General features: G+C 47.0%; 1 protein-coding gene across 6 annotated transcripts in view; it reads left to right on the forward strand.

The window, feature by feature from the left end:
* NRDE2 (NRDE-2, necessary for RNA interference, domain containing) overlaps window positions 1-24925 on the forward strand; it is a 63941-nt gene that overhangs the window by 29347 nt on the left and 9669 nt on the right. For 2 of the 6 annotated variants that reach the window (XR_008659361.2, XR_008659362.2), the window contains exons 7-14: window positions 1213-1346; window positions 4873-4993; window positions 10640-10815; window positions 12884-13270; window positions 14318-15246; window positions 16965-17103; window positions 23327-23398; window positions 23995-24199. Coding sequence is in view for 4 of the 6 variants with exons in the window: in XM_063643999.1 (XP_063500069.1) it covers window positions 1213-1346; window positions 4873-4993; window positions 10640-10815; window positions 12884-13270; window positions 14318-15246; window positions 16965-17103; window positions 23327-23557 (2117 nt within the window). In the remaining 2 variants the exon portion in view is untranslated. Of the gene's footprint in view, window positions 1-1212; window positions 1347-4872; window positions 4994-10639; window positions 10816-12883; window positions 13271-14317; window positions 15247-16964; window positions 17104-23326; window positions 24397-24925 lie in introns of those variants that run through there. The other 4 variants (XM_055288441.2, XM_063644000.1, XM_063643999.1 and 1 more) reach the window with 2 other exon arrangements.

Raw genomic sequence — 24925 nt, forward strand, 5'->3', positions numbered from 1 at the left:
ATTACGACTCTTTTTGATAACAAATTTGCTCCCAGCTCCCAGGGCAGGTGGGGGCAATAGAGCCAGTAGAGTTAAGATATCACTGGACAAGTTTCTGCTGATTAGCCAAGTAAACTTAGGCAAGTCTCTTAACTGCTTTGGCAGTCGGTGGCCTTATCTGTTTAGATGCATGTACCTGTCTCACCCAATTACAGGGTCCCAGGCAGTAATGTCTGTGAGATGCCCTGACTGGGAACCACTGCATAAATAGAAGTTTTGGGTATTATTATGCTGTTAACATTTTTGGTGTGTCCTGAAGGAACCTGGAATATAAATTTTGACAGTAATGAGATGTTGGAGGCTGCATGTTATGCAGAGCCAGAGAGTATCACTTTTGACCTTGAATCCTGAAGGGTTTGCCCTTCACTGGCTCTAGCGTGTCCTTGGGCAGGTCCTCTTTGAGCCCCAGTTTCTCCATCAGCAACAATACTATAAACCTGCTTTACAGGACTGTGGTGCACAGTAAACGAGACAATCCATGGCGAGTCTAGCTCAGTGTCCGGCACAGAGCAGGCGTTTATTTGATCACAACCCCTGTTATTGAGTATTAATTACTGTTGGCATCTAAAGATAGAAATACATTGCTCTCAAAATAATAAGCATTTATCACACTGACACAGAGTCTTGGATTTGTTACTGTATGTGATCTACACAAATAGCTTAGTGTTATTTAGTAGCTGGAATTGTACCACAAGTAAGATGAACTGGAATGTTCAGACATGGAACCTTGATTTGTTTACAGCCGACTCTGAACATAGGATGAAAGTTGCTGGTGACTAATGCCATCTAGTGATCAATTGAATACAGCTCTTTGCTTTCTGATAAAAATCTGCTACGCCATCCTTTTTCTATAATTTTTCTTGTCATAAGGAGCTCTGATTATTTGATAGCATTCAGACCAACCTCTTGACTTATTTTTATGTACTATATATAGTTTTTATTGTTAATATTTGTGTTCTGTGATGGTTTCATACAAAAATTAGAACAAACATATTTAGATTATAATACTGTGTGAGATGCTTTAAATCAGGACATGTATCACAGCTTTGTAAATTAATAGTGATTGCAGGTGAAAGATGTTCTCAGTGTGTTAATTGCCTGTTTTGAGAAGTTACGTTCTTTCCCTTTAATGGTATCAACGAGGCTTCTTCCCCTTTGCCATCCTGTTCGCAGCACTCTTTCTTCAGCAGTGCCACTTTCTGCGGCAGGCTGGCCACTCTGAGAAGGCCGTCTCATTGTTCCAGGCCATGGTGGACTTCACCTTCTTCAAACCCGACAGCGTGAAAGATCTGCCTACCAAAGGACAGGTATCCAGCTCTGCTCGCCTCATCTCTCTCTTCCTGGCTCATCCTCTGGAGGGAGAGGGGGAAGGTGTGGATAATGAGAGGTGGTGTGGATAATGAGAGGTGGTGTGGTAGTGTTTTTAAAATATCATATCCTCCTTTATATCAGTCTGCTGAGGAGGACTTCTCAGAAATAGTCCAGTGATCTGAGGAAAGTTTTGTAATGAAAGTGGTGAGATGTGGATAGGTAAAGAAGCTTCCCCCTCCTTCACAACATAAAGGCTCTCTGAGGACCCACCCTCCCACCCTGCCTGCCTGCCTGCCTGCCTGCCTTCTTCCTTTCCTTTTCCCTGCCCCCTCCGCTCCTCCTTCCTCCTCCCCTCCCCTCCCCTTCTTCCTCCCCTCCCCTCCCCCTTCCCCTTCTTCCTCCCCTCCCCTCTCCCTCCCCTCTCCCCTCCCTTCCCCCTCCTCCCCTCCCCTCTTCTTCCCCCTTCCTCCTCCCCTTCCCTCCCTTTCCCCTTCCTCCTCCCCTCCCTTCTTCCTCCCCCCTTCCCTCCCTTTCCCCTCCCGCTTCCCCTCCCTTCCCCCTTCCTCCTCCCCTCCCCCTTCCCCTTCCTCCTCCCCGCTCCTCCCCATCCCCTCCCTTTCCCCTCCCCCCTTCCCCTCCCTTTCCCCCCCTTCCCCCTCCCTCCTCCCCTCCCTTCTCCCTCCCCCCTTTCCCCTCCCCCTCCCTTTCCCCTCTCCTTCTCCCTCCCCCTTTCACCTCCCTTCTCCCTCCCCCCTTCCCCTCCCCCTCCCTTTCCCCTCTCCCTTCCCCCTCCCCTCCCCTTCTCCCTCCCCCTCCCCTCCCCTCCTCCCTCCCCTTCCCCTCCCCCTTCCTCCTCTCCTCTCCCTCCCCTCCTCCCTCCCCTCCTCTTCCCCTCCCTCCTCCTCCCCTCCCCTCCCCTCTCCCCCTCCTCCCCTCCCCTCCCCTCCTCCTCCCCTCTCCTCCTCCTCCCCTCCCCTCCCCTCCTCCTCCCCTCCCCTCCTCCTCCCCTCCCCTCCCCTCCCCCCCATCCCTTTTCTGCCTTTGTTTAAATGCTGGTTAGCTCCCCCAGTCAGGGAAACAGTTGTCATGACATTTTAAACCTTGTATTACTCTCTTCCACCCTTACACATTCTAGTTTGGGTCTTGCATCACTTCCCCAGTTAACCTTCTAAGTACCCACAATCTTCGCTAGAGTTGCAAATGAAATTACACAGAGGCACCTTGTCAACAGTGATCCTTATTGGGGAAGGGTTAATCCTTTAGATGACAAGCGAGCATTGCCAATGTTTGAGATAAATGAAGCTAAGTGAAGAAGTAAAGAATTTTTATAGAGCTGTGCATATAAGAAAATGTATCTTTTCCCTTTTTCCACTAAATAAAACTCAGTTTTCTACTCTGTAAAGATGTCTAGTGAAAGATAAATAGAATATATGAGTTTATGGTGAACATTCAAAAGTGTTTCTTCAGAGGCCAAGGCCTCCATCATGTGGGAGTTTCATGAATTGCCAGTAAAGACCGTTTTTATCATGATGCCACCTCTAGAAAAAATTGGATTAAAGAATTATACCAGTTAAATTGCTATAATCAATCATTAATAAGCCATATAACAGAGTAATTTTAAGACATGCTGTGAGATTTTAAGAATAGGCTGTAATACAAAAGTGATTCTCAGCTGACTCTAAGGAGCCTTGTGGGTCAGGATCAGAATTTCTCTCACCCCCTCCCCCCGCCCCTTTCCTAAGACCCACTGTGATAAGAACAGAGTAATGGGTGGAGGGTTCTGCCTACAAATGTGACCCATCAAAGACCACTGCTCTAAGGTGTTGGGAGACCCTGATCCACGTGCTTGAGGTTTTAAACACGAACAGCACATGTAATTCCAGAGCATTTACATGACAACGTTGGAATAAAGTTTCTTATTTGATAATGTTCCATATTGCTTTTATAACTGAGAGATGTTGTTACCGTAAACACAGTAGCGTGATTTAACACGGGCAGGTCTGATATTACTGGTCTGTGTTTCTGTGGAATAAACAAATAGATTATACTCATTTATCACACTGTTTTTAAAAAAAATTTTTTCTTAAGTAAACTTTCTTCACTCTTAACAAGAGCCAGACCTCTAAAGAGGGAGCGTAGTCTTCCTGGTTCCCCTTTCTGAGGATGACTGATGTGTCAGGACGTTTGCCCTGCCCTGACGTGACTCTCCTGGAGGCAATACTCTTCCAGGCGTGTGTGGCACTGCCCAGGGCTCAGGCTGGATAATCCTGTGGCTCCTGGCCCATGCGGTGCCCACTGGAAGCCTGCTTGTCCTCTTCAAAAGGTTTCTTACAAAAGCTTTCATTGAGTAGGTTATTGGCTCACTTTCACAGTCCTATTTCCAGTTGATAACATGATCACGTTTCTGTTCATTGCTGTGTTCACATTCTGTTCCATAGGGAAAGATTTATTGCCAGTGAGCTGCTTACCACACACTGCAGACCTAATGCCGGAATGAATGAGGGAGGCACTAATGGGGCCAGGCTTTAAAATGCAGACCTTTAGGCTGGGCGCGGTGGCTTATGCTTGTAATCCTAGCACTTTGGGAGGCTGAGGTGGGCAGACCACCTGAGGTCGGGAGTTGGAGACCAGCCTGACCAACATGGAAAAACCCCGTCTCTACTAAAAAAATACAGAATTAGCTGGGTGTGGTGGCTCATACTTGTAATCCCAGCTACTTGGGAGGCTGAGGTAGGAGAATTGCTTGAGCCCGGGAGGCGGAGGTTGCAGTGAGCCAAGATCACACCACTGCACTCCAGCCTGGGCAACAAGAGCAAAACTCCATCTCAAAAAATAAAAATAAAAAATGCAGACCTTTTTACTCCCTGGTTGCCTACCTTGTTCAGATCTGTGCCAACAGGCGTTTATTGAGTCCCTGCTAGGCAGTGAGTATTGTGCCAGGTGTTAGGAATATATAGTTACTTAAGATATGGTTGTGCTCAACCATATCTCATGTAGCTCATGGTCTATCTTGTTGGAAACTTCCTCTCAAAATATCTTACAAGCAGCATGACTTTAGGAATTAGCTCGGGAGTCCAGTGACACTAGGTGAACTGGCAGTGCCACTGTCCCTGGTTAGACTGGCCTGGCAGGATAAGAACTAGGAAACTACTCCTTTCCTACCCATCTGGAGACCCTTCTTGCTGAACCTCAGCTGGTCTTTTTGTAACCTAATCTCGGGAGTGACCTCCCATCACTTTTGCCATATTTTGTGTGTTAGAATCACTAGGTCCAGCCCACATGCGAGTGTGAAAACCACGAGGCAGGGGTAGGGTCTTGGGGGCTATCTTGGAAGCTGCCTGCCACGCTAAATAGTTCTGTTTTCTATCTTGGGGTGTGTAGCATATATCTACTTCAAAGACTGATGGCAAACATGATTTCAAGGATCATAAGCTTCTCTTATATCCACCAGCACGGATTTTGCCCACTGACTCAGCAGTTTTGTACAAGTGAGGTCTAACGTCCATTCTAAAATCTGAACAGGTGGAATTCTTTGAGCCCTTTTGGGACAGTGGAGAGCCCCGGGCTGGGGAGAAGGGAGCCCGAGGCTGGAAGGCGTGGATGCACCAGCAGGAACGAGGTGGCTGGGTGGTCATCAACCCAGGTAAGTCACCTCTCAGTGAAGACGTGTACATCTGTTTCTTCTGGAATTTGTTTTTACATCCTCATGATTATTTGTTTATATGCATAAGCTATTTATCAGTAGCTTCAGAATATTGCACAAACATCAAAATGTCAAAAATGTTAAGTAGATGTCATGGGTTCCCCTTAGAAGTTTTAAAGCAGTCGACTTATTCCTTCAGTACATAATGCTTTGAGGATTTGAAAGTTTCTGTAATTTCCCTTTTTCCTTTTATAGGTTGCAACTGAAGAAGGAATCTTGTTAATAACTGCCCCAATCCCCGTTCTTTTTTTTTTTGAGACAGAATCTCGCTCTGTCACCCAGGTTGGAGTACAGTGGCATGATCTCGGCTCACTGCAACCTCTGCTTCCTGGGTTCAAGCAATTCTCATGCGTCAGACTCCTGAGTAGCTGGGATTACAGGCGTCTGCCACGACGTCCAGCTAATTTTTGTATTTTGGTAGAGATAGAGTCGCCATGTTGGCCAGGCTGGTCTCTCTAGTCTCAAACACCTGACCTCCAGTGATCTGCCTGCCTCGGCCTCCCAAGCGCTGGGATTATAGGTGTGAGCCACCACCACGCCTGACCCCATTCTTTTTTAGTGTGTATTTCAGACAGTCTTTGTTGTCCTGTCAATGTACAGACCAACAGATACTTTGAAAAATACCTTTTTAGGACTATTATAAAGTAATTATTACCTAGCATTTACATAACTGTCACTCTAAATGACCCCCAAATACTTTCCAGATTTATACTCTAACACAGAGCTGCCCAGTAGAAATATAATGTGAGCCTCTTGTATAATTTCAAGTTTTCTAGTGGCCACATTAAAAAAGTAAAAAGGAACAGATGATGTTAATTTTGATAGTGTATTTTACTTAACCTAGTATATCAAAACATTTCAGTATGTAATCAATACTTTAAAATTATTAACCAGAGATTCAGATGCCAATTGCATGCTTTAAAAAGAAAAAAAATTATTAACTAGGTATTTTGCATTCTTTTTTTAGTACTCTTTGAAATCTGGTGTGTATTTTACACTTTTAGCAAATCTCAGTTCAGTCTAGCTACTTTTTTTTTTTTTTTTTTTTTGAGACAGCGTCTTGGTCTGTTGCCCAGGCTGGAGTGTAGTGGCTCGATCTTGGCTCACTGCAACCTCCGCCTCCCGGGTTCAAGGGATTCTTGTGCCTCAGCCTCCCAAGTAGCTGGGATTACAGGTATGCACCACCACGCCCACCTAATTTTATATTTTTAGTAGAGACAGGGTTTCACTGTGTTGGTCCAGGCTGGTCTCGAACCCCTAACCTCAAGTAATCCACCCACCTCTGCCTCCCAAAGTGCTGGGATTTCCGACGTGAGCCACCGCACCCAGCCCAGACTAGCTACTTTTCAAGTGCTTGATAGCCACATATTAATGGTGACGTACTGGACAGAACAACTCTTAGACATTCAGGAACTGCTTCACTCCCTGAAAGGCAGTTCCAGCATAGAGAGAGATCTGCCAGGCAGACGATTTCGTTGAAAGTTCTATAGGGAAAGAGTGATGGAGACAAGGACTCAGGAGACTGGCTCCTTGCCTAGGCTCAGTGAGCCCCTTCTCACAGGTGTAACCTTTCTTTGTTTATTCATTTGCACCATGAAAACTTTGGATTAGATATTGTCTTGCAGGACAGTTCAGAGCTCCGGGCCAGGGAGCATCTCTAGTACCACTAAGAAGCAAGAGGGGCCCTTCAGATGTTTTGGGATAACTTTCCTCTGGGCAGTGCTGTCAGGCAGTGATCATGCCTCACTTGGGGCTGTCAGTCTCAGCTGTTTAGATTTCCCTGGAGTGTTCTTTTCCAAAAAGAATGAGAACTATTCATCAGGCTGACCAGTGGTTTTGTGTATGAAGAAAAACAGCCCGCATGAAACGGAAGTAGGTATTGCTCTCAGCCACTGAGTCTGCAAGACCGCATAAGCAAGGGCCAAAAAAACGGAAGTCTGATTAGTAACTCTCCTCTCTGAGTGACTGACTTAGCGTGGGTCTGTGTTTTTAGGCTTAGTTTTTTTGTTCTTTTGGTTTTTGTTAGAGAGCGAGCCCGTTACAATGCATAGTATCTGTTACACAGTTTGCTGTGTTCTGCATTTCTGTGACAATAAAGTTTTCTTTTTTTTTTTGAGACGGAGTCTCGCTCTGTCACCCAGGCTGGAGTGCAGTGGCGCAATCTCGGCTCACTGCAAGCTCCGCCTCCCGGGTTCACGCCATTCTCCTGCCTCAGCCTCTCCGAGTAGCTGGGACTACAGGCGCCCGCCACCACGCCCGGCTAATTTTTTTGTATTTTTAGTAGAGATGGGGTTTCACCGTGGTCTCGATCTCCTGACCTCGTGATCCGCCCGCCTCAGCCTCCCAAAGTGCTGGGATTACAAGCGTGAGCCACCGCGCCCGGCCAATAAAGTTTTCATAGCAATGTCCACAGACTAATTTTACCTCTGATAAGTTTCCAGATATCTAATGGTCACTTAAAATCAGGTGTAAAGTTAGTTTTCTCCAAAAGGGAATGCAAATTAATATCAAAACCTTGACTTTTAGCATCAAGTTAGAGACTTGTGTTGGTACTTACATTCTCTGCAAGCTTCTCACACATTTCCATTATGGAGAAACTTTTGCTGAGTTTATGAATTTCTTTCTAATGAATTTAATGGAAATCTCCAAAAACCTAGGAGGGTCAAAAGAAAGGCTGAAAATTTTCTTGATTCCAGCAAACCTAATTGATAACAGTTTTTGTTTTTATTTTATTTTTAACTTCTCTTATTTATCCTGAAAGTTTAGCGTTGAGAGGGTAGTTGATTTCATCCTGCAGTTGAGCATTGATCATAGCATGTTTCTTCTCTCTTGCCCTCACTTTCTGTTAATATGTAGTTGTTATACGTGAATGTCTGTCCAAAGCTCTGTAATCTTTTGAGTCCTTAACGTAGTAAATTCAGGTATCTAAGTCTGATGTGTGACTCACAAAGGAATTTCTTTTATAAGGGTTTTTCAGAGTGATTAAAGGATTACTTTAAACATAGATCTTCAGAAGAAAGTGATGAATACATTTAGTTTTCTTCTTTGAGAAACTCGAGCATTTAGGCAGAATATTGGTGGAATAATAGAATGCTAATATATACATTATGCTAATACATACAATATATTATATGTGCACATTATGTGTTTAAGTTTTTAAAAATATTTTATTTTGAAATAGTATAGAGTCACAAGAAGTAGAAAAAATGTACCAAGAGGTTTTGTGTACCCTTCATCCAGTTCCTTCCAGTGGTAGTACCACAGAACAATGTCAGAACCAGGGAACTGACATTGGTACAGTCTGCAGAGTTTATTCACATTTCACCATTTTACATGCACTCATTGGTATGTGTGTTTCCATGGTTCTAGGCAGTTTCTGTTACGTGTGTAGCTTTGTGTAATCACTACCACAATCAAGATACAGACTGTTTGATCACTGCAAGGGTGCCTCGCGCTATCCTTTCTTAGCCACATCTGCCCCTTCCCCCTCCTAACTCATGGGAACCACTAATCTGTTCTCTCTGTTTTCCTGTTATCTCATGAAGGTTATATAAATGGAATCATAAGGTATATAACATTAACAAAATTTTTTTAGTTGTAAAATATGTATAATATAAAATTGATCATTTTAAAATATACAGTTGAGTGACATTAAGCACATTCACACTGCCATGCAGCCATCACCTCTGTCGACCTCCGCAACTTTTTCATCTTCCCCAATTCTGTACCCATTAAAGACAAATTCCTCATTTCTCCCTCCCCCCAGGCTCCAGCAGTCATTCTACTTTCTGTCTCTATGTAAGTGACTACGTTAGGAACCTGGTGGATGCGGAATCCATACAGTAGTTGACCTCCTGTGACTGGCCGATTCCACTTAGCATAGTGTCGTCAGGGTTCATCCATGTCGCGCCAGGATTTCCTTCCTTTTTAAAGCCGAATGCTTCTCCACTATGTGTGTATACCACATTTTGTTTAGACATCCATTTGTCAATGAACACTTTGGTTGCTTCCACCTCTGGGCCATTGTGAATAATGCTGCTATGAACATGGGTGTACAGTATCTGTTTGAGTCTCTGCTTTCAGTTCTCCTGGGTAGATATTTCAGCAGTGCAATTGCCTCATACGGTAATCCTGTGTCTAGTATGCCATGCTGTTTTCCATACAGCAGATGGCAACTGCACCATTTTACATTCCCACCAGCAGGGCCCCGGGGTTCCAATTTGTCCACATCCCTGGGAACAGTTGTGTTTTGTGTAACTTTTTGAGATTGGCTTTTTTAACTTAGCATAATTTCCCTGAGATACATACAAATTGTTGCATATATCAATGGTTTGTTCATGTTGATTGCTGAGTAGTATTCCATTGTGTAAATGGACCACAGCTTAACTGTTCAACCTACTGAAGGATGTTTGGATTGTTTCCAGGTGTTGGCGATTATGCATGAAGCTGCTTCTGAGCATTAGCATATAGGTTTTTGTGTAAACATAGGTTTTCATTTATCTGGGATCAGTGCCCAAGAGTGCAGTTATGCTAAGTGCATGTTTAGTTTTGTAAGAAACTGCCAAAATGATTTCCTATGTGGCTGTACCATTTTATATACTTTTTTATTTTTTAACCTTGAACTTTACAGATAACTCTGGGTTTCTTCCTCTTCCCTTCTACATGTTCAGAGTTAGGAAACAAAGTGAAATAAATTATTGGATATCCTGATTTGGCTTTTTTAAAGGCAAGTTCTAGTGAGCATAGGTCATAATTAATTATACGGTCCCTGGCTAAAAATTTGGATGACTTAAGAAAATCTAAACTAGTGCCATCATTAAATGTCATTTAGCATTCTAAAACTGTGTTGTCTAATACAGTAACCTCTAGCCACATGTGGCTATTTAAAATTAAATAAAATTAAGAATTCAGGCCAGGCGTGGTGACTCACGCCTGTAATCCCAGCACTTTGGGAGGTCAAGGCAGGTGGATCACCTGAGATCAGGAGTTCGAAACCAGCCTGACCAACACGGTGAAACCCCATCTCTACTAAATACAAAAAATTAGCCAGGCTTGGTGGCACATACCTGTAATCCCAGCTACTCAGGAGGCTGAGGCAGGAGAATTGCTTGAACCTGGGAAACGGAGGTTGCAGTGTGCCGAGATTGTGCCACTATACTCCAGCCTGGGCGACAAGAGCGAGACTCCATCTCAGAAGAAAAAAAGGAATTCAGTTCCTTTACTAGCTACATCTCAAGTGCCCAGTGAGTCACATGTGGCTACCCTGTTAATGCAGGTATGTAGGGCATTTTCATCATCACAGCGAGTTCTATTGGACAGTACTGTTCTAGAGTATGTGTCATTTCCATTTTAATCACTATACTATTAAAAATAATTTGATTTTATCACCTTGTCTTCCTTTGCTTCCTGAGGACCTGACTGATTACAAGAGAGTTCCTAAATGCCACTGAGTATCCTGGGAGGCTGGCATGGCTCTTACACATCTTGGCATTGTGGGCGCCCAACAGTCCCTGACATAGCAGGCTGATTGAGTGGCGATGGTGGTTTTATTTGCTGATGAGGTGAAGAAGTCTCATTCTTGTCTAGATGAGGATGACGATGAACCAGAAGAGGACGACCAGGAAATAAAAGATAAGACTCTGCCCAGGTGGCAGATCTGGCTTGCTGCTGAGCGTTCCCGAGATCAGAGGCACTGGCGGCCCTGGCGCCCTGATAAGACCAAGAAGCAAACTGAGGAAGACTGTGAGGATCCCGAGAGACAGGCATGTATCCTCCGCCCCAGGCAGGAAGCTGTCCAGGGGGCCCCTGCCTGCTTTCCATTCCCATGCGCTTTGGTTATCTGAAAGGAGGCTGCTGGAGCTCTCTTAGCAGTTAGCTAGCTTAGGAGATGCTAACCTGCTCCTGTTCTCATCTGTGGAAACTTCCTTCCTGCTGGATATCAGTGTAGAATTTCCTGGGCTGCTGGTGATGGGGGAGCATATAGGTGCTTGACCAGAGAGCTCCTGTCCCCTAGTAGGTGGGTGGGCCCTTGTGGTCACCCCTCTGGAGACTGTCTTCCAGGTCATTCAGTTAATTTTTCATGTGGAGCCCTGTGGGATACATACAGATTATTCAAAAAACTCGGAATCACTGTCCTAGATTCTTTCCTTGTGTCCACTTTCCTCACCCCATTCTTGGGTCCGTGAAGCTGTAGCAGATAGACTGGACTCTAGAAGACAAGAGGGACTGTCTGTAGGGTCCATGTTGGACAGTTGGCATCAGCTTGTCTTGCGGAAGAAGAAACTAGCGTTTATTGAATACCTGTGGTGTGCCAGGCACTTCACCTGTGTTATCTCATTTACTGTTAGCATGTGACTTGTTACATGCTGCCCTGTGTTTAGTGGCCAGCAGCTCTGGAGGTTTTAAATTAAAATGAAGAAATGCTGTCTTGATGCCTGGAATTGATCCAGTTTCACAAGATACCAACTCTCTGTCTTGGAGCTCTGTCACCTTTTCTACAAATGAGGTGCCCTGAAGGCAAGGAGTTTATCCCTTTTGTTTACTGCTCTGACGTCAGTGCCTAGAACAGCATTTGTCCTGTGGTGAGCACTCAGTGTATCCTCTTGGATGTTGAAGGAATATTTGTTTGATGACGGAATATCTGCTCTGGACAGAGGGATCAGCACATGTGAAGGCCCCAGAGTGCCAGGAGCATTTGAGGAGTGGGGAATGGGGTGGCCAGACTGGAGTGAGGACACAGAGAAGTGGGGATAGAGACAGAGGTGATCTCTGGAGGAAGAAGGGGCCAGCTTCTAGGGAAACCTCAACTCACTGGAAGTCTTGGAGAGGGGACTACCCGGGAGGCCTCTTGCCTCGCTGAAGCTGAATGTCTGCAGAAGAGTGGAATCTTTCTTTGGTATCTGAGGATTTTGTAGAGTTCACAGCCACCCTTCTGGAAGTCATTTCTCAAGGCTTAGAGTCCCAGCAGTCTCCTGGAAGCAGATTTCTGGAGCAGACTGCTGCTGCAAGCAATTTCTTGCCATTTAGCTTTTTCTGTAATCAAAGCCTGGGGGAGAAAAGCTTTCTAATTTATTTTTAACATAAAGAAGCAGCTTTCTGATTAATTGATGGTTTTGATTGAGTCCCACATACTCTAGTTTATTGTGCTTATGTTATGATTTCCTCTTTACTGAGAGCCACAAAGACCAATCAGATAAGCAGCACCAGGACACAAAGGGTGGCCTCCTTGGCCTTATGTTTTTAAATTATTACATGAACTCAACTATAGACATTTACAGTTAGTATTAGGCTCTTATAATTGCCTTTAACATGTTCCATTGCTCCTGTTACCTTGAGTCTGTTTATCTAGTTTTGTCTGTTTATCTAGTTTTGAGCATATTTTTCATTTCTCGGAGCAATTTTATACAAGGAAACCACAATAGTAAAGTTCTTATCTTCCATCTTACAATGCAAATTTTTCACCATCATGCGTTATCAGAGTACAAAAGCAATAATTATGTATGCTTTCAGAAGTGAACATGTTTCTAGATTTTCTACAAATCCATCAGGATACTTTGAAAGCTTCTGGCTTAAACCTGTTCATGCCTTCTCTCCTTCTCAGGCTTTTCCATGTGTTGGCACCACAGGGCTGCCTAACAGTTATTCTCCAGCTGTCCAGGTTGCCTTGTGAGGCCTCTGGCTTGTGCTGACAGAGAGCTTAGCTCCTGTCTGTTTAAAATTGATGTAATTTGAATAATGTTGAACCATTAGTACATGCATATAAAGAGAATTGTGACAAATGTGCAGGTTTTGTTTGGTTACATGGGTCGCTTTATTTTGTCTTTGTTGCAGGTGTTGTTTGATGATATTGGGCAGTCTTTGATCAGACTTTCCAGCCACGATCTTCAGTTCCAGCTGGTGGAGGCCTTCCTGCAGTTCTTGGGTGTGCCTTCTGGCTTTACTCCTCCAGCTTCCTGTCTTTATCTGGCCATGGATGAGAACAGCATCTTTGATAATGAACTTTATGATGAAAAGCCCTTGACTTTTTTCAACCCTTCGTTTTCTGGGGCTAGCTGTGTTGGTCGCTTGGATAGGTTAGGCTGTCCTCGCTGGACCAGGAGTCAGAACCGAGAGGGCGAGGAGTTCATCCGCAATGTCTTCCACCTTGTCATGCCCTTGTTTTCAGGCAAAGAGAAGTCCCAGCTCTGCTTCTCCTGGTTACAGTATGAGATTGCAAAGGTAATTCCAGATTCGTCCTTCCATGTTTGGGGACCTTTCATTTCATGTCAGTGTTTATAAACGGGATCGTAAGCCTCCGAGTGCTCTCCCTGGAACTATGCCCCAGCACCTCCTCCTCCAGTGACCCTGAAGCCACCTTGTGAGGGGCCGCAATGAAGAGGAGTAAGACAGGAATGAGTCAGGCCACCTCAGTGACTCTCGAGCTGTTTATTGTATTATCTTGCACTACCAGGTCCCCATCCTTATATGAACAATGAGTGCTCAGAATAGTTTTAAAGCAGCGTCAGAGCATTCAGGGGCTTATTAAAATAGATCAGCGTCAGGCGCGGTGGCTCACGCCTGTAATCCCAGCACTTTGGGAGGCTGAGGCGGGCGGATCACCTGAGGTCAGGAGTTCAAGACCAGCCTGGCCAACATGGCAAAACCTCGTCTCTACTAAAAATGCAAAAATTAGCTGGGCGTTGTGGCGCGTGCCTGCAATTCCAGCTGCCCAGAAGGCTGAGGCAGGAGAATCGCTTGAACATGGGAGGCGGAGGTTGCCGTGAACTGAGATCGCACCATTGCACTCCAGCCTGGGTGACAGAGTGAGACTCTATCTCAAAAATAAATAATAGATAAGCTACTTATAATACCTTCCTCTTTCTGCTAGAAATGAGTCTGGATCGGCTGTTCTGTCCTCTGCTGGCCACAGTTAGTACTGGCTCTCTTAGCACCCAAGTTCTGAAGCTTCAACTACAGATTATACACACCAGGTTGTATTAGTGTGTTAAAATGTTGTGGCCACATCTCTTTGGAGAAGAACATTTGTAGGTAGCCTTGTTTATAGAGATTTCAGCTGGAACCCTGGATTGTAAATTTGGGGGTAGTTGTGGCCCTGGTAAAAATCCTCATTTCTTTTCCAGCTCAGAGAGCCTCAGTGTTTACCAGACCCATGATAAAGGGAGGAAGTGTAGACGCCTTCCTTCCTGTCAGTGCTTTCTACAGTTGGCAGCAGAGGACGCCTTAATTACAGAGCACCTGAAGTCATTCTTCTCTTTTTCCCTGTAGGTCATTTGGTGCCTGCACACTAAAAACAAGAAGAGATTAAAGTCACAAGGGAAGAACTGCAAAAAACTAGCCAAGAATCTCCTTAAGGAGCCAGAAAACTGCAACAACTTTTGCCTGTGGAAGCAGTATGCACATCTGGAGTGGTTGCTTGGCAACACAGAGGATGCCAGAAAAGTTTTTGACACAGCACTCGGCATGGCAGGAAGCAGAGAACTGAAAGACTCTGACCTCTGTGAGCTCAGTCTGCTCTATGCTGAGCTGGAGGTGGAGCTGTCGCCAGAAGTGAGAGGGGCCACCACAGCCCGAGCTGTTCACATATTAACCAAGCTGACTGAGAGCAGCCCCTATGGGCCCTACACTGGACAGGTGTTGGCTGTTCACATTTTGAAAGCGCGAAAGGCTTATGAGCACGCGCTGCAGGACTGCTTGGGTGACAGCTGTGTCTCTGATCCAGCTCCCACCGATTCCTGTAGCCGCCTAATTAGCCTGGCTAAATGCTTCATGCTCTTCCAGTATTTGACCATAGGGATTGATGCTGCTGTGCGGATATACGAACAGGTGTTTGCAAAACTGAACAGTTCTGTTTTCCCAGAAGGCTCTGGCGAGGGGTACAGTGCCAGCTCCCAGAGTTGGACCAGTGTTCTCGAAGCCATCACACTGATGCACACGAGCCTGCTGAGATTCCACATGAAAGTGAGTGTTTACCCACTGGCCCCTCTGCGAGAGGCACTCTCACAGGCTTTAAAGTTGTATCCGGGCAACCAGGTTCTTTGGAGGTCCTATGTACAGATTCAGAATAAGTCCCACAGTGCCAGCAAGACCAGGAGATTTTTTGACACAATCACGAGGTCTGCCAAACCCTTGGAGCCTTGGTTGTTTGCAATTGAAGCTGAGAAACTGAGGAAGAGACTGGTGGAAACTGTCCAGAGGTAATTCCAGACCGTCCTGTTTTTGTGTCCCACAAATGTTTATGGAATGCTTGCTGTGTTCCCCCGACCTTGCTGGGTCTCAGGAATACAGGGATGAACACGGCACGGTGCCCAGAACACCTGCTTTGGGGCTGTAGGTGTCATAGAATAATGGATTGAAAGGTGAGCGAGACACAAAGTAGCAGCGCCTCTCAGGAGAGGGGTTGGTGGCTGTCGCCTGGGTGTGCTTCTGGGGAGTGTGAATGTTGCTTCTGTGTGCATGGGTGGTGGCCATCAGACCACGGGAATGCTGAGAAGCCATCACGAAAGCCTGATGGCTAAGAGCACAGGGGCCAGGTGGCAGCTCTCTGGATTCCAGTGCCAGCTCTTCTCAGCTGGGTGAACTTGAGCAGGCCAGTTCCTCTCTCATAGCTCCCTCTCTGTCAGATGGGAATGAAGAACCTACTTCATAGGGTCTCTCTGAGGGGTCAATGAGGTAAGTGCTTGGCACAAAGTGTGTAGTGACTGGGAGCTTCTGTCAGCATTCCTAGTGACAGAAGTGTCATGTTTAAATTCCATCTTTGATACGATATTTTCTTTTTTTATTTTCTTTTTATTTTTTGAGACAGGGTCTCACTCTGTCGCTCAGGCTGGAGTGCAGTGGTGCAGTCTCAGCTCACTGCAGCCTTGACCTCCTGGGCTCAAGTGATTCTCCCACCTCAGTCTCCCTGGTAGCTGGGACTATAGGCATCACCATGCCTGGCTAATTTTTTTATTTTTTATTTTTTGTAGAGACGGGGTTTTGCCATATTGCTCAGACTGGTTGGTCTCCATCTCCTGAGCTTAAGCAATCCTCCCATCTCAGCCTTCCAAAGTGCTGTGATTATAGGAGGGAGCCACAGCATCCGGCCTGATCCAGTATTTTCTCTCTAAAGCTTAACTGTTAATCTGGGGGACACATTAGCTTAGGCATCATTGTTTTCCCAGAATCTTTGCTGTTGCCTCACTCTGATGTTATAAGCCAAAATTGTCTTTGAATAATATTTCACTTGTTTTTTATTTCTTCCATTGGGATTTTTTCACTCCATGTGAGCCTTGCTTTCTCTATTATAAATCAAAAGGTCTTTTCTTCCTGTAAAGTGGAATTTGCATTCTGCTGATTAAAGGGTAGCTTTCTTTCTCTTTCTTTTTTTTTTTTGAGACGGAGTCTCACTCTGTTGCCCAGGCTGGAATGCAGTGGCGTGATCTCAGCTCACTGCAACTTCCACCTCCCAGGTTCAAGCAATTCTCCTGCCTCAGCCTCCCGAGTAGCTGGGACTACAGGCACCAGCTAATTTTTGTATTTTTAGTAGAGATGAGGTTTCACCATATTGGCCAGGCTGGTCTCGAACTCCTGACCTTGTGATCCACCCACCTCGGCCTCCCACAGTGCTGGGATTACAGGTGTGAGCCATCGCACCCAGCAAAGGGTAGCTTTCTTTAGAAAATGGAAGCGAGCGGGTTTTTGTGTGACTTCAAGACAGATTCGGTGTGGAGTGGAAACCACAGAACTCTGGCCTGTGCCTTCTCCTGGCCTTGGAGAAGCCCCGTACACAGCGCCCTACGCCTGAGGGACAGCTCTCCCCTGACTCTCTCTGATCTGGTTGTTGCTGACACTTGTCATCACTAAGGCATCTCTTCCTCCTGTGATGTAGGGTGAGAGAGCTTGCGTCAGAGTCACGTGAGCCTTTGCCTTGCAGGTTAGACGGTAGAGAGATCCATGCCACAATTCCTGAGACCGGCTTAATGCATCGGATCCAAGCCCTGTTTGAAAATGCCCTGTGCAGCGACAGTGGCAGCCAGTGCCCCTTGCTGTGGAGGATGTATTTGAACTTTCTGGTAAGAAAATATTGAGATGTTTTGTGTTCATGCAGAGCTCTACCTCTTCCTTTGTAAATGAGAAAGTATGGGTGTCCAGTAGCCCCTGCCCAGGAGAGCTGGGAGGCCATATTTCACTCTCATCTTCTTGGCATTGGTGAATCTGTAAGAAATCCTGATGGAATAATGTCAGATCTCTCAGGACTTGGGAAGAGGTTGCAAGTGGTCCATCTCCTCAAAATATTTGGTAGAACGAAGTTGAAGAGTAGTTACTGGGCTATTCAGTGCAATAGGATTTAATGTGGGTTTCTCTGAATTGACTTAAGTCGGCAACTTGCAAAATGGTCTAAGAGCTTTCCTTTGAAAGAGACCTATATTCTTTGCCATTCTGCTCATAAGAATTTCTAGGTCCTGATTGTTCTGTTATTAAAAGAAAAGGTTCAGGCTGGGTGCAGTGGTTCAGGCCTGTAGTCCCAGCACTTTCGGAGGCCAAGGCAGGAAAATTGCTTGAGCCCAGGAGTTCGAGACCAGCCTAAGCAAGATGGCAATACTCCATCTCTACAAAAAAATTTAAAAATTAGCTGGGCATGGTGGTGTGAGTCTTTGGTCCCAGCTACACCAGAGGTTGAGGCAGGAGAATTCCTTGAGCCCAGGAGTTTGAGGTGGCAGTGAGCTATGATCACACCACTGCACTCCAGCCTGGGCGACAAAATGAGACCTTGTCTCTTAAAAAACAAAAATGTAATCTAGGATGTAATTTTTAAAATCAACATTTCCAGCTGGGCATGGTGGCTCATGCCTGTAATCCCAGCACTTCGGGAGGCCAACAGGCGGATCACCTGAGGTCAGGAGTTCGAGGCCAGCCTGGCCATCATGGCGAAACCCCATCTCTACTAAAAATACAAAAATTAGCTGGGTGTGGTGGTATGCGCCTGTAATCCCAGCCACCTGGGAGGCTAAGGCAGGAGAATCACTGGAACCCAGGAGGCAGAGGCTGCAGTGAGCCAAGGTCATGCCACTCTACTCCAGCCTGAATGACAGAGTGAGACTCTGTCTCAGAAAAAAAAAAAAATCAACATTTCCCTTTTTTTTTCTTTTTTTTTTTTAAGACAAGGTCTTATTCTGTTGCCCAGGCTGGAGTGCAGTAGTGTGGGATCTCGGCTCACTGCAACCTCTGCCTCCCAGGTTCAAGCGATTCTCCTGCCTCAGCCTCCTGAGTAGCTGGGATTACAGGCGTGAGTCCAGCTTATTTTTGCATTTTTAGTAGAGATGGGATTTTGCCATGTTGGCCAGACTGGTCTCGAAATCCTGACCTCAAGTGATCCGCCTGTCTCATCCTCTGAAAATGCTGGGATTACAGGTGGGAGCCACTGCACCCTGCCTAAAATCGACATTTCTAAAGCAGCTTTGTGTTCATTTAAAAGTACCATAGAGATTAAATATGGTGAGACACCATTTAATTTTGTGAATGTGAATGTACAAGCTGAAAGGTGGCTCTTTGGCTTAATAGAATCTGTGAATTGGCTCAGCCTTGGGTTAAAGGCCTGGCATTGGGCTGGGCCTTGTTTACTGTAATACATCTGTTGCCAAGTTGCACTTTTTTTTAGAAACACAGTCTTCTAGGCCTCTTGCTTTAGTTCAAGGGTACTCAGTCATATCAAATGGTCTTCAAAGAATATTGTACGTTTCGGAAATCAAAAGTGATCTTCCTGGCCAGGCGTGGTGGCTCATGCCTGTGATCCCAGCACTTTGGGAGGCTAAGGCAGCCGGATCACCTGAGGTCAGGAGTTCGAGACCAGCCTGGCCGACATGGCAAAACCCCGTCACTACTAAAAATACAAAAAAAAATTAGCTGGATGTGGTGGCAGGCATCTGTAATCCTAGCTACTCGGGAGGCTCAGGCAGGAGAATCGCTTGAACCAGGGAGGTTGCAGTGAGCTGCAGACGGAGGTTGCAGTGAGCTGAGATCGCACCACTGCACTCCTGCCTGGGTGACAGGTTGAGACCCTGTCTCAAAAACAAAAAACAAAAAACAAACCAAAGTGACATTCCTTACTCATAAATCTTACGTATATATCTGAAGAATTCCATAGGATAAATTCTCAAAACTTGATCGTGTTACACATGACAAAACTGGAGTGTAAAGAGATACAGAGCGAGTATCTGTATCTGTTGGGCCCCCATTCATTCCTGTCTTTGATTCCAGAATTCATCGGGTGTGTCTCTCTGACCTCTGGAAGGAGCCAGGCACGGAAGGCCTGAGGGGCTGGGCGGGACCCGTGACCTCAGGACAGGTGCTTATGGGCACACTCAGGAATAATGGGCACATTCTTGGGGGCAGAAGTTGGCATCAAAAATGAATTACCAAGTCCGGGTGTGGTGGCTCATGCCTGTAATCGCAGCACTTTGGGAGGCCGAGGTGGGCGGATCATGAGGTCAGGAGATTGAGACCATCCTGGCTAATACGGTGAAACCCCGTCTCTACTAAAAATACAAAAAATTAGCCGGGCGTGGTGGCGGGTGCCTGTGGTCCCAGCTACTCGGGAGGCTGAGGCAGGAGAATCACTTGAACCCAGGAGGCGGAGGTTGTGGTGAGCTGAGATCGCACCACCGCACTCCAGCCTAGGCAATGAGAGTGAAACTCCATCTCAAAAAAAAAAAGTTTGAAGGAATTAAAGCTTATCTTGGCCACGGAGAATATGGGAGGGAAAGGAATTAGACAAACAGCAATTAAAATTTTCCACTAATGTTGGAATTTAGCAGGTTAAAACCTTGTTTTTAGGAGAGACTTTCATATGTGCTGTTTTGCATACACATTAACACTCTCAGCCAAACTTTTGTTTTTTTGAGATAGGGTCTTACTCTATTGCCCAGGCTGCTGGAGTGCAATGGCACTATCACGACTCACTGCAGCCTCAACCTCCTGGGCTCATGCAGTCCTCTCACGTCAGCCTCCTGAGTAGCTGGGACTACGGGCATGCACGACCATGCCCGGCTGGTTTTTTTTATTTTTTGTAAAGATGGGGTCTCACATGTTGTCCAGGCTAGCCTCGAACTCCTGGGCTCAAGCAGTCCATTCACCTCAGCCTCCCAAAGTGTTCAGATTATGGGCGTGAGCCACTGCGCCTGGCTTGTTTATTGTTTTGTTGTTTTAGCTAAAATTGCAGTTTTTTCAAGACACTTAAAATCCTTTAATTTGGTCATCTACTACACAATAAAGAAGGAACTGTGAGTATATAAGCCACTTAGCTGATTTCATGGGATTGATGAAAGACGTCTTAAATAGAAAGGGCGCAGTGGCATTTCTGAATTGTGAATCATTAGATTTTCTTTTACCCTCTGGTATAATTTCTTCCATCCTGTTGACAGCTGGCAGGAGTTGGTATATATTGAAAGGCCATCATTTACAAGAGCTGGTGGGAGGGAAAAGAATCCCCCTGAGTTCTATCAGAGATAAAATAAACCTCTCAGCAGAGTGTCAGTCTTCTCTCAGGAGCACACGGAGGGAGCATTATAGAAATGCATCTTTTTTTGTTTGGACAAGGTTGGTTATATTTTGTTAAATTACTAAAAAAATTGTATAAGCTAACAGTTGCTCAGATTTGTTTATAAGGAGATTAAAAAAAGAGAATCAAAATTTGCAAAAGCCTTAAGACCTTCAGCTTCCTCGTTTTTTAGAGATGTTGCTTCCTCCGTGGGGAGGTGGCACACATCTGCTAAGAAGGTAGACAAATGCCAAAACAAGTGATTACGAAGCACCAAATAGCTTCTCTACACGGAGGACTCAAATGCTTGGGACGTTAGTGATGCGGCCAATGGGCAGCTGCTCGCCACTGTCACTCGCCTCCCCTGTGGTCGTGCAGGGGAGAATTATCATGGCCCAGCTCAGGTCTGAGTCATAAGCATTTTTTGTTTTTTTGAGACAGGTTCTTGCTCTGTCATGCAGGCTGGAATGCGCTGGCACAGTCTCGGCTCACTGCAGCCTCAGCCTCCTGAGCTCAAGCAATCCCTACACCTTAGCTGGGATCACAGGTGCGCACCACTGTGCTGGGCTAATTTTTGTATTTTTGTAGAGACAGCATTTTGCCATGTTGCCCAGGCTGGTCTCGAACTACTGAGCTCAAGCAGTCTGCCTGCTTTAGCCTCCCAAAGTGCTGGGATTATAGGCGTGAGCCACCGTGCCTGGCCAGCGTCTTGTTGGCCAAGTTCTTCAGATGGTTTGTATGAGATCCGGTTCCTGGGGCTTCGTGTGAGGGAAGCGGCCTCTGTGTGAAGTCTCCATTCCTGCTTCCCTCTGGGAGACTGCCCTTGGCCGATCACACACACACTCGGGCACCCATCACGGCAGTTCTGCTCCTCCATTAGCTGTTTTCTTAGGTTCCCAGCAAAGACCCTGTTGGTTCCCTGAGATGCTCCCAGTCCACCTGAGGAGACATTTACCCGGACACAATCCCGTAGGGTGCAGACACAGTACCGTGGGAACTCCAGCAAAGAAGAGTTGCCCCCTCTGTTATGTTTCAGTCCTGACTTAGGACTTTCATGAGGGGTCTCAGTTGTCAATTCAGGAGGTGAGAAAGGAGGACCAGGAGAGCCAAATAGTGCCCATGAACTCTTCTCTCCCTCGAGACTCTGCGTCAGTCAGAGGTCAAAGGTACACACAGGCCACATCTCAGAATATGAAATCATGGACGGAAGCCACACATGGTCACCACCAAGATTTCACTTGGCATCGAGCCCTTCCATACCTCCGTACAGTGAGGGTGTCTCCAGCGCTGATGGAGGCTAGCCAGCTGTGTACCTGGATTTGTTGGGTTCCGGGTTTAGCTGTGCATGGTTGAGAAAGCACGGTCTTAAAGTTTTTCTTTTTTCTTTCAAAAAGGACAAAAAAAGCTTACATTTCGTAAGTATCTTAGGAAAGGACACTGAAGTATGTTAGCATGGGAAGGAAAGACAGCACTCAATGGCTCTTTGGTTATAAATTCAGAGGCTCAGCCTCAGAACTGGAGGCTCCCACCAGGGAGGACACACAGGAGTCCTCCGAGCCTCACAGCTGGCCCTGTGCGTGGCACTCGCAGAGGCTGGGGAAAGACTGGGCCTTGCCTGAAGCAAGGTTATCACAGTTCCGTCCCTGTGACTGTGGGAGTTAACAGTTGAGAAGGACCAGCCATGGAGTCCCGGCTACTTGGGAGACTGAGGTGGGAGGACTGCTTGAGCCCAGAAGTTCAAGGCCAGCCTGGGCAACATAGACAGTGAAAAAACAAAAACAAACAAACAAAAAACAAATTGAAAAGGGAGTGAGGCCATCCTTGGTAGATGGAGTTCCTGAGATGTAAATTGGAGATTGGAGTCCCCGGATGCCACTGTTCACGTTTCTGGGAAGCCGGTCAGCAGCCCTCACTGGGCTGGATGCTGTGCCCTGGCCGCTTGGTTGGGCAGGGCCGGTGTCCCCTAGAACCTTCTGAGGGAGGGGAGCCTGAAGGACAGGGTGGGTGGAAACGGAGACTCCACAAGCCCTGCCTGTGCCCACTCCTGGCTGCACAGCCAGCTACCTGTGGAGCTGCCCGTGTCGGCTGTGATTCCTTGGAGGGCTTGAGAGGGGCTGTTGTCAGCGGAGGTCCCAGGCTGGGTCTCCTTCCACACTGGGCTGGGAAGGAGGCTGTGTGGCTGAGTCAAGACCGAGGGTTTTATATCTGGAGAGAACACGTGCTGAATATCCACACAGATACTGAGATTGCTGATGGAACTTGCACCTTTCGTAAGGTCAGTGATCACAGTCCTGGCCATCTCGTTTCTCTAAAAGATAGTTTTCAGAAAATGGCAAGTATTAAAGCAAGTGTCTTCTCTATGTTTTCTAAGATAAGTATTGTAGAAGATTTTCTCTATTCGTATAATGTCTTCAGCCTCATCTCACCGACACTCCTTGGTTTCAAGCACTGTTACTAACACCCAGACATGACAGCCTACGGCAAAGGAGGAGATCCGAGACTTTAAAAAGTCAGTAGTGGTCAGGGTTGACACTCTGGGGCCATTTGAATGGGAGGAAACAACCCCAACACAGCAGTGGCTTCTGAGAGTGCTCCCTGGCACCTGCCCCTGTCCCACGGCCACCGTGATGGTGCCAGGCCCTCTGCACAGGTGGGCTCACTGCAGCTGAGGGCTTGTGCCCGTCATCCAGGGGCATTTGTGTAGCCTTAGCCTCTATGTGTCAACTGATCATGTTTGTATTTTCTGCCCCTCACCTCAGGTTTCCTTGGGAAATAAAGAAAGAAGCAAAGGTATATTCTACAAAGCACTTCAGAATTGTCCTTGGGCAAAGGTAAGTGTTAAAGGCCATGGTGTCTTCAGCTTCCCGAAGACTTCCCGCCAGGTCTCCGTCCAGCTAGTGTCTTCCTGGCCTGCCCCGCGGCACTGGGGGTGCTCGGCTCATGGATGCCATACCCTGTCCCAAGGTACATCCAGAGCCTTTTCCTGGTGAAACTGTCCCCTGTGGAGTCAGAGCCTGGCCCTGCCTGGGGCTGGTGCTTCATGGAAGTGTTGCTGTGGGTAGCTGGTTTCCCAGCATTTGGTCAGAGTCCAGCCCAGATGCTGAAAGAGTTGGGATCATGTCCCAGCCCGGCTGTGAGAGCCCAGGTCAGGTGACACTCAGAAGTGAAACCGAGGGCGATGGCCAGCAATTCCTGGACCCCTTTTAAAAGAGAAGGCCTCGCTTGGCGTTTGCTCACTTTTGCGAGTTCAGTGTCCTTCCCGAACATGCCCAGTGCTGCCTGAGTTAAAGTGTGAGCCAAGGGGAGCAGGGGCCGTGGTGGGCGACAGGAGGGCAGGGTCACCAGGAACCTGGCCCTTGCTCCCTGAGCTCCTCCAGGCTGACAGGAAGTGGCGGCTGAGTGGGGTGGCCTTCCTGCCTGCCCCTAGGTGTTGTACCTGGATGCTGTGGAGTACTTCCCCCATGAGATGCAGGAGATCCTGGACCTGATGACTGAGAAGGAGCTCCGGGTGCGCCTGCCGCTGGAGGAGCTGGAGCTGCTGCTGGAGGATTAGAGAGCAGCGGGGAAATGGGCTGTGCCTGCGAGGCTAAGTTGCCCACCCTGCGGAGCTAGGAGGCGCGAGCGGAGAACGGGTGTGTTAGGAGAACTCGGCTTTTGAAATGTTCTTTCTCGATAGTAATAACGTGGGCTGCCAGCCTCTCACATCTTCCACACTTTTTGGGTGGGTAAATGACACAAAAGCTATTTACATATTATATATGTGAATATGTATATATATGTACATAGCCAGAGAGTCATGCCAAGTGGTCATTAAACCGATGATGATTGAGGTGTGGCAGCGTCCTTGCTCATTCTCTGCCTGTACGCAGCCAGCACCGGCCCCCGCATGGTGAATGTGTCCCCTCCGCTGGTGTCGTGGTAGTCCTGACAGGCCCTCTCTGAGATAAAGGTCTGGTTTTTCAGCACTAGGATGTCTTCCCCAGGCTGGTGAGCAGGAGATTTTGCTCTTGTGTTCAGACCCGCAGTTAACGCTTGGTGTTCTGGCCTGCACGCAGTGTGTGGAAAGTTCCCTGAGCTTACCCCTGCGGCGATGCCTCCGCCTGGAGCTGGAGGGGCAGCGTGCCCTGGAGCTGCTGAAAAACTCAGGCCTGACCCTATGGAGTCAGAACTCGCTCTCCAGCAGGTCCCAGGCCACTTGAGTGTGGAAGGCTGCCTGGGGCAGTGGCAGCCTCTGCGGGAAGCCTGCTCCCAAGCCGTCTAGGAGCCGAGCACGCTGGACCGCCAGCCCCAGCCCTGCCTGCATGAGGGGCCCGGCACGCTTGTGCAGCAACACTGCTTACACTATGAAGCCACGGCGG

Source organism: Symphalangus syndactylus, chromosome 8 (assembly GCF_028878055.3).
Source record: "Symphalangus syndactylus isolate Jambi chromosome 8, NHGRI_mSymSyn1-v2.1_pri, whole genome shotgun sequence".
Classification (NCBI taxonomy): Eukaryota; Metazoa; Chordata; class Mammalia; order Primates; family Hylobatidae; genus Symphalangus; species Symphalangus syndactylus.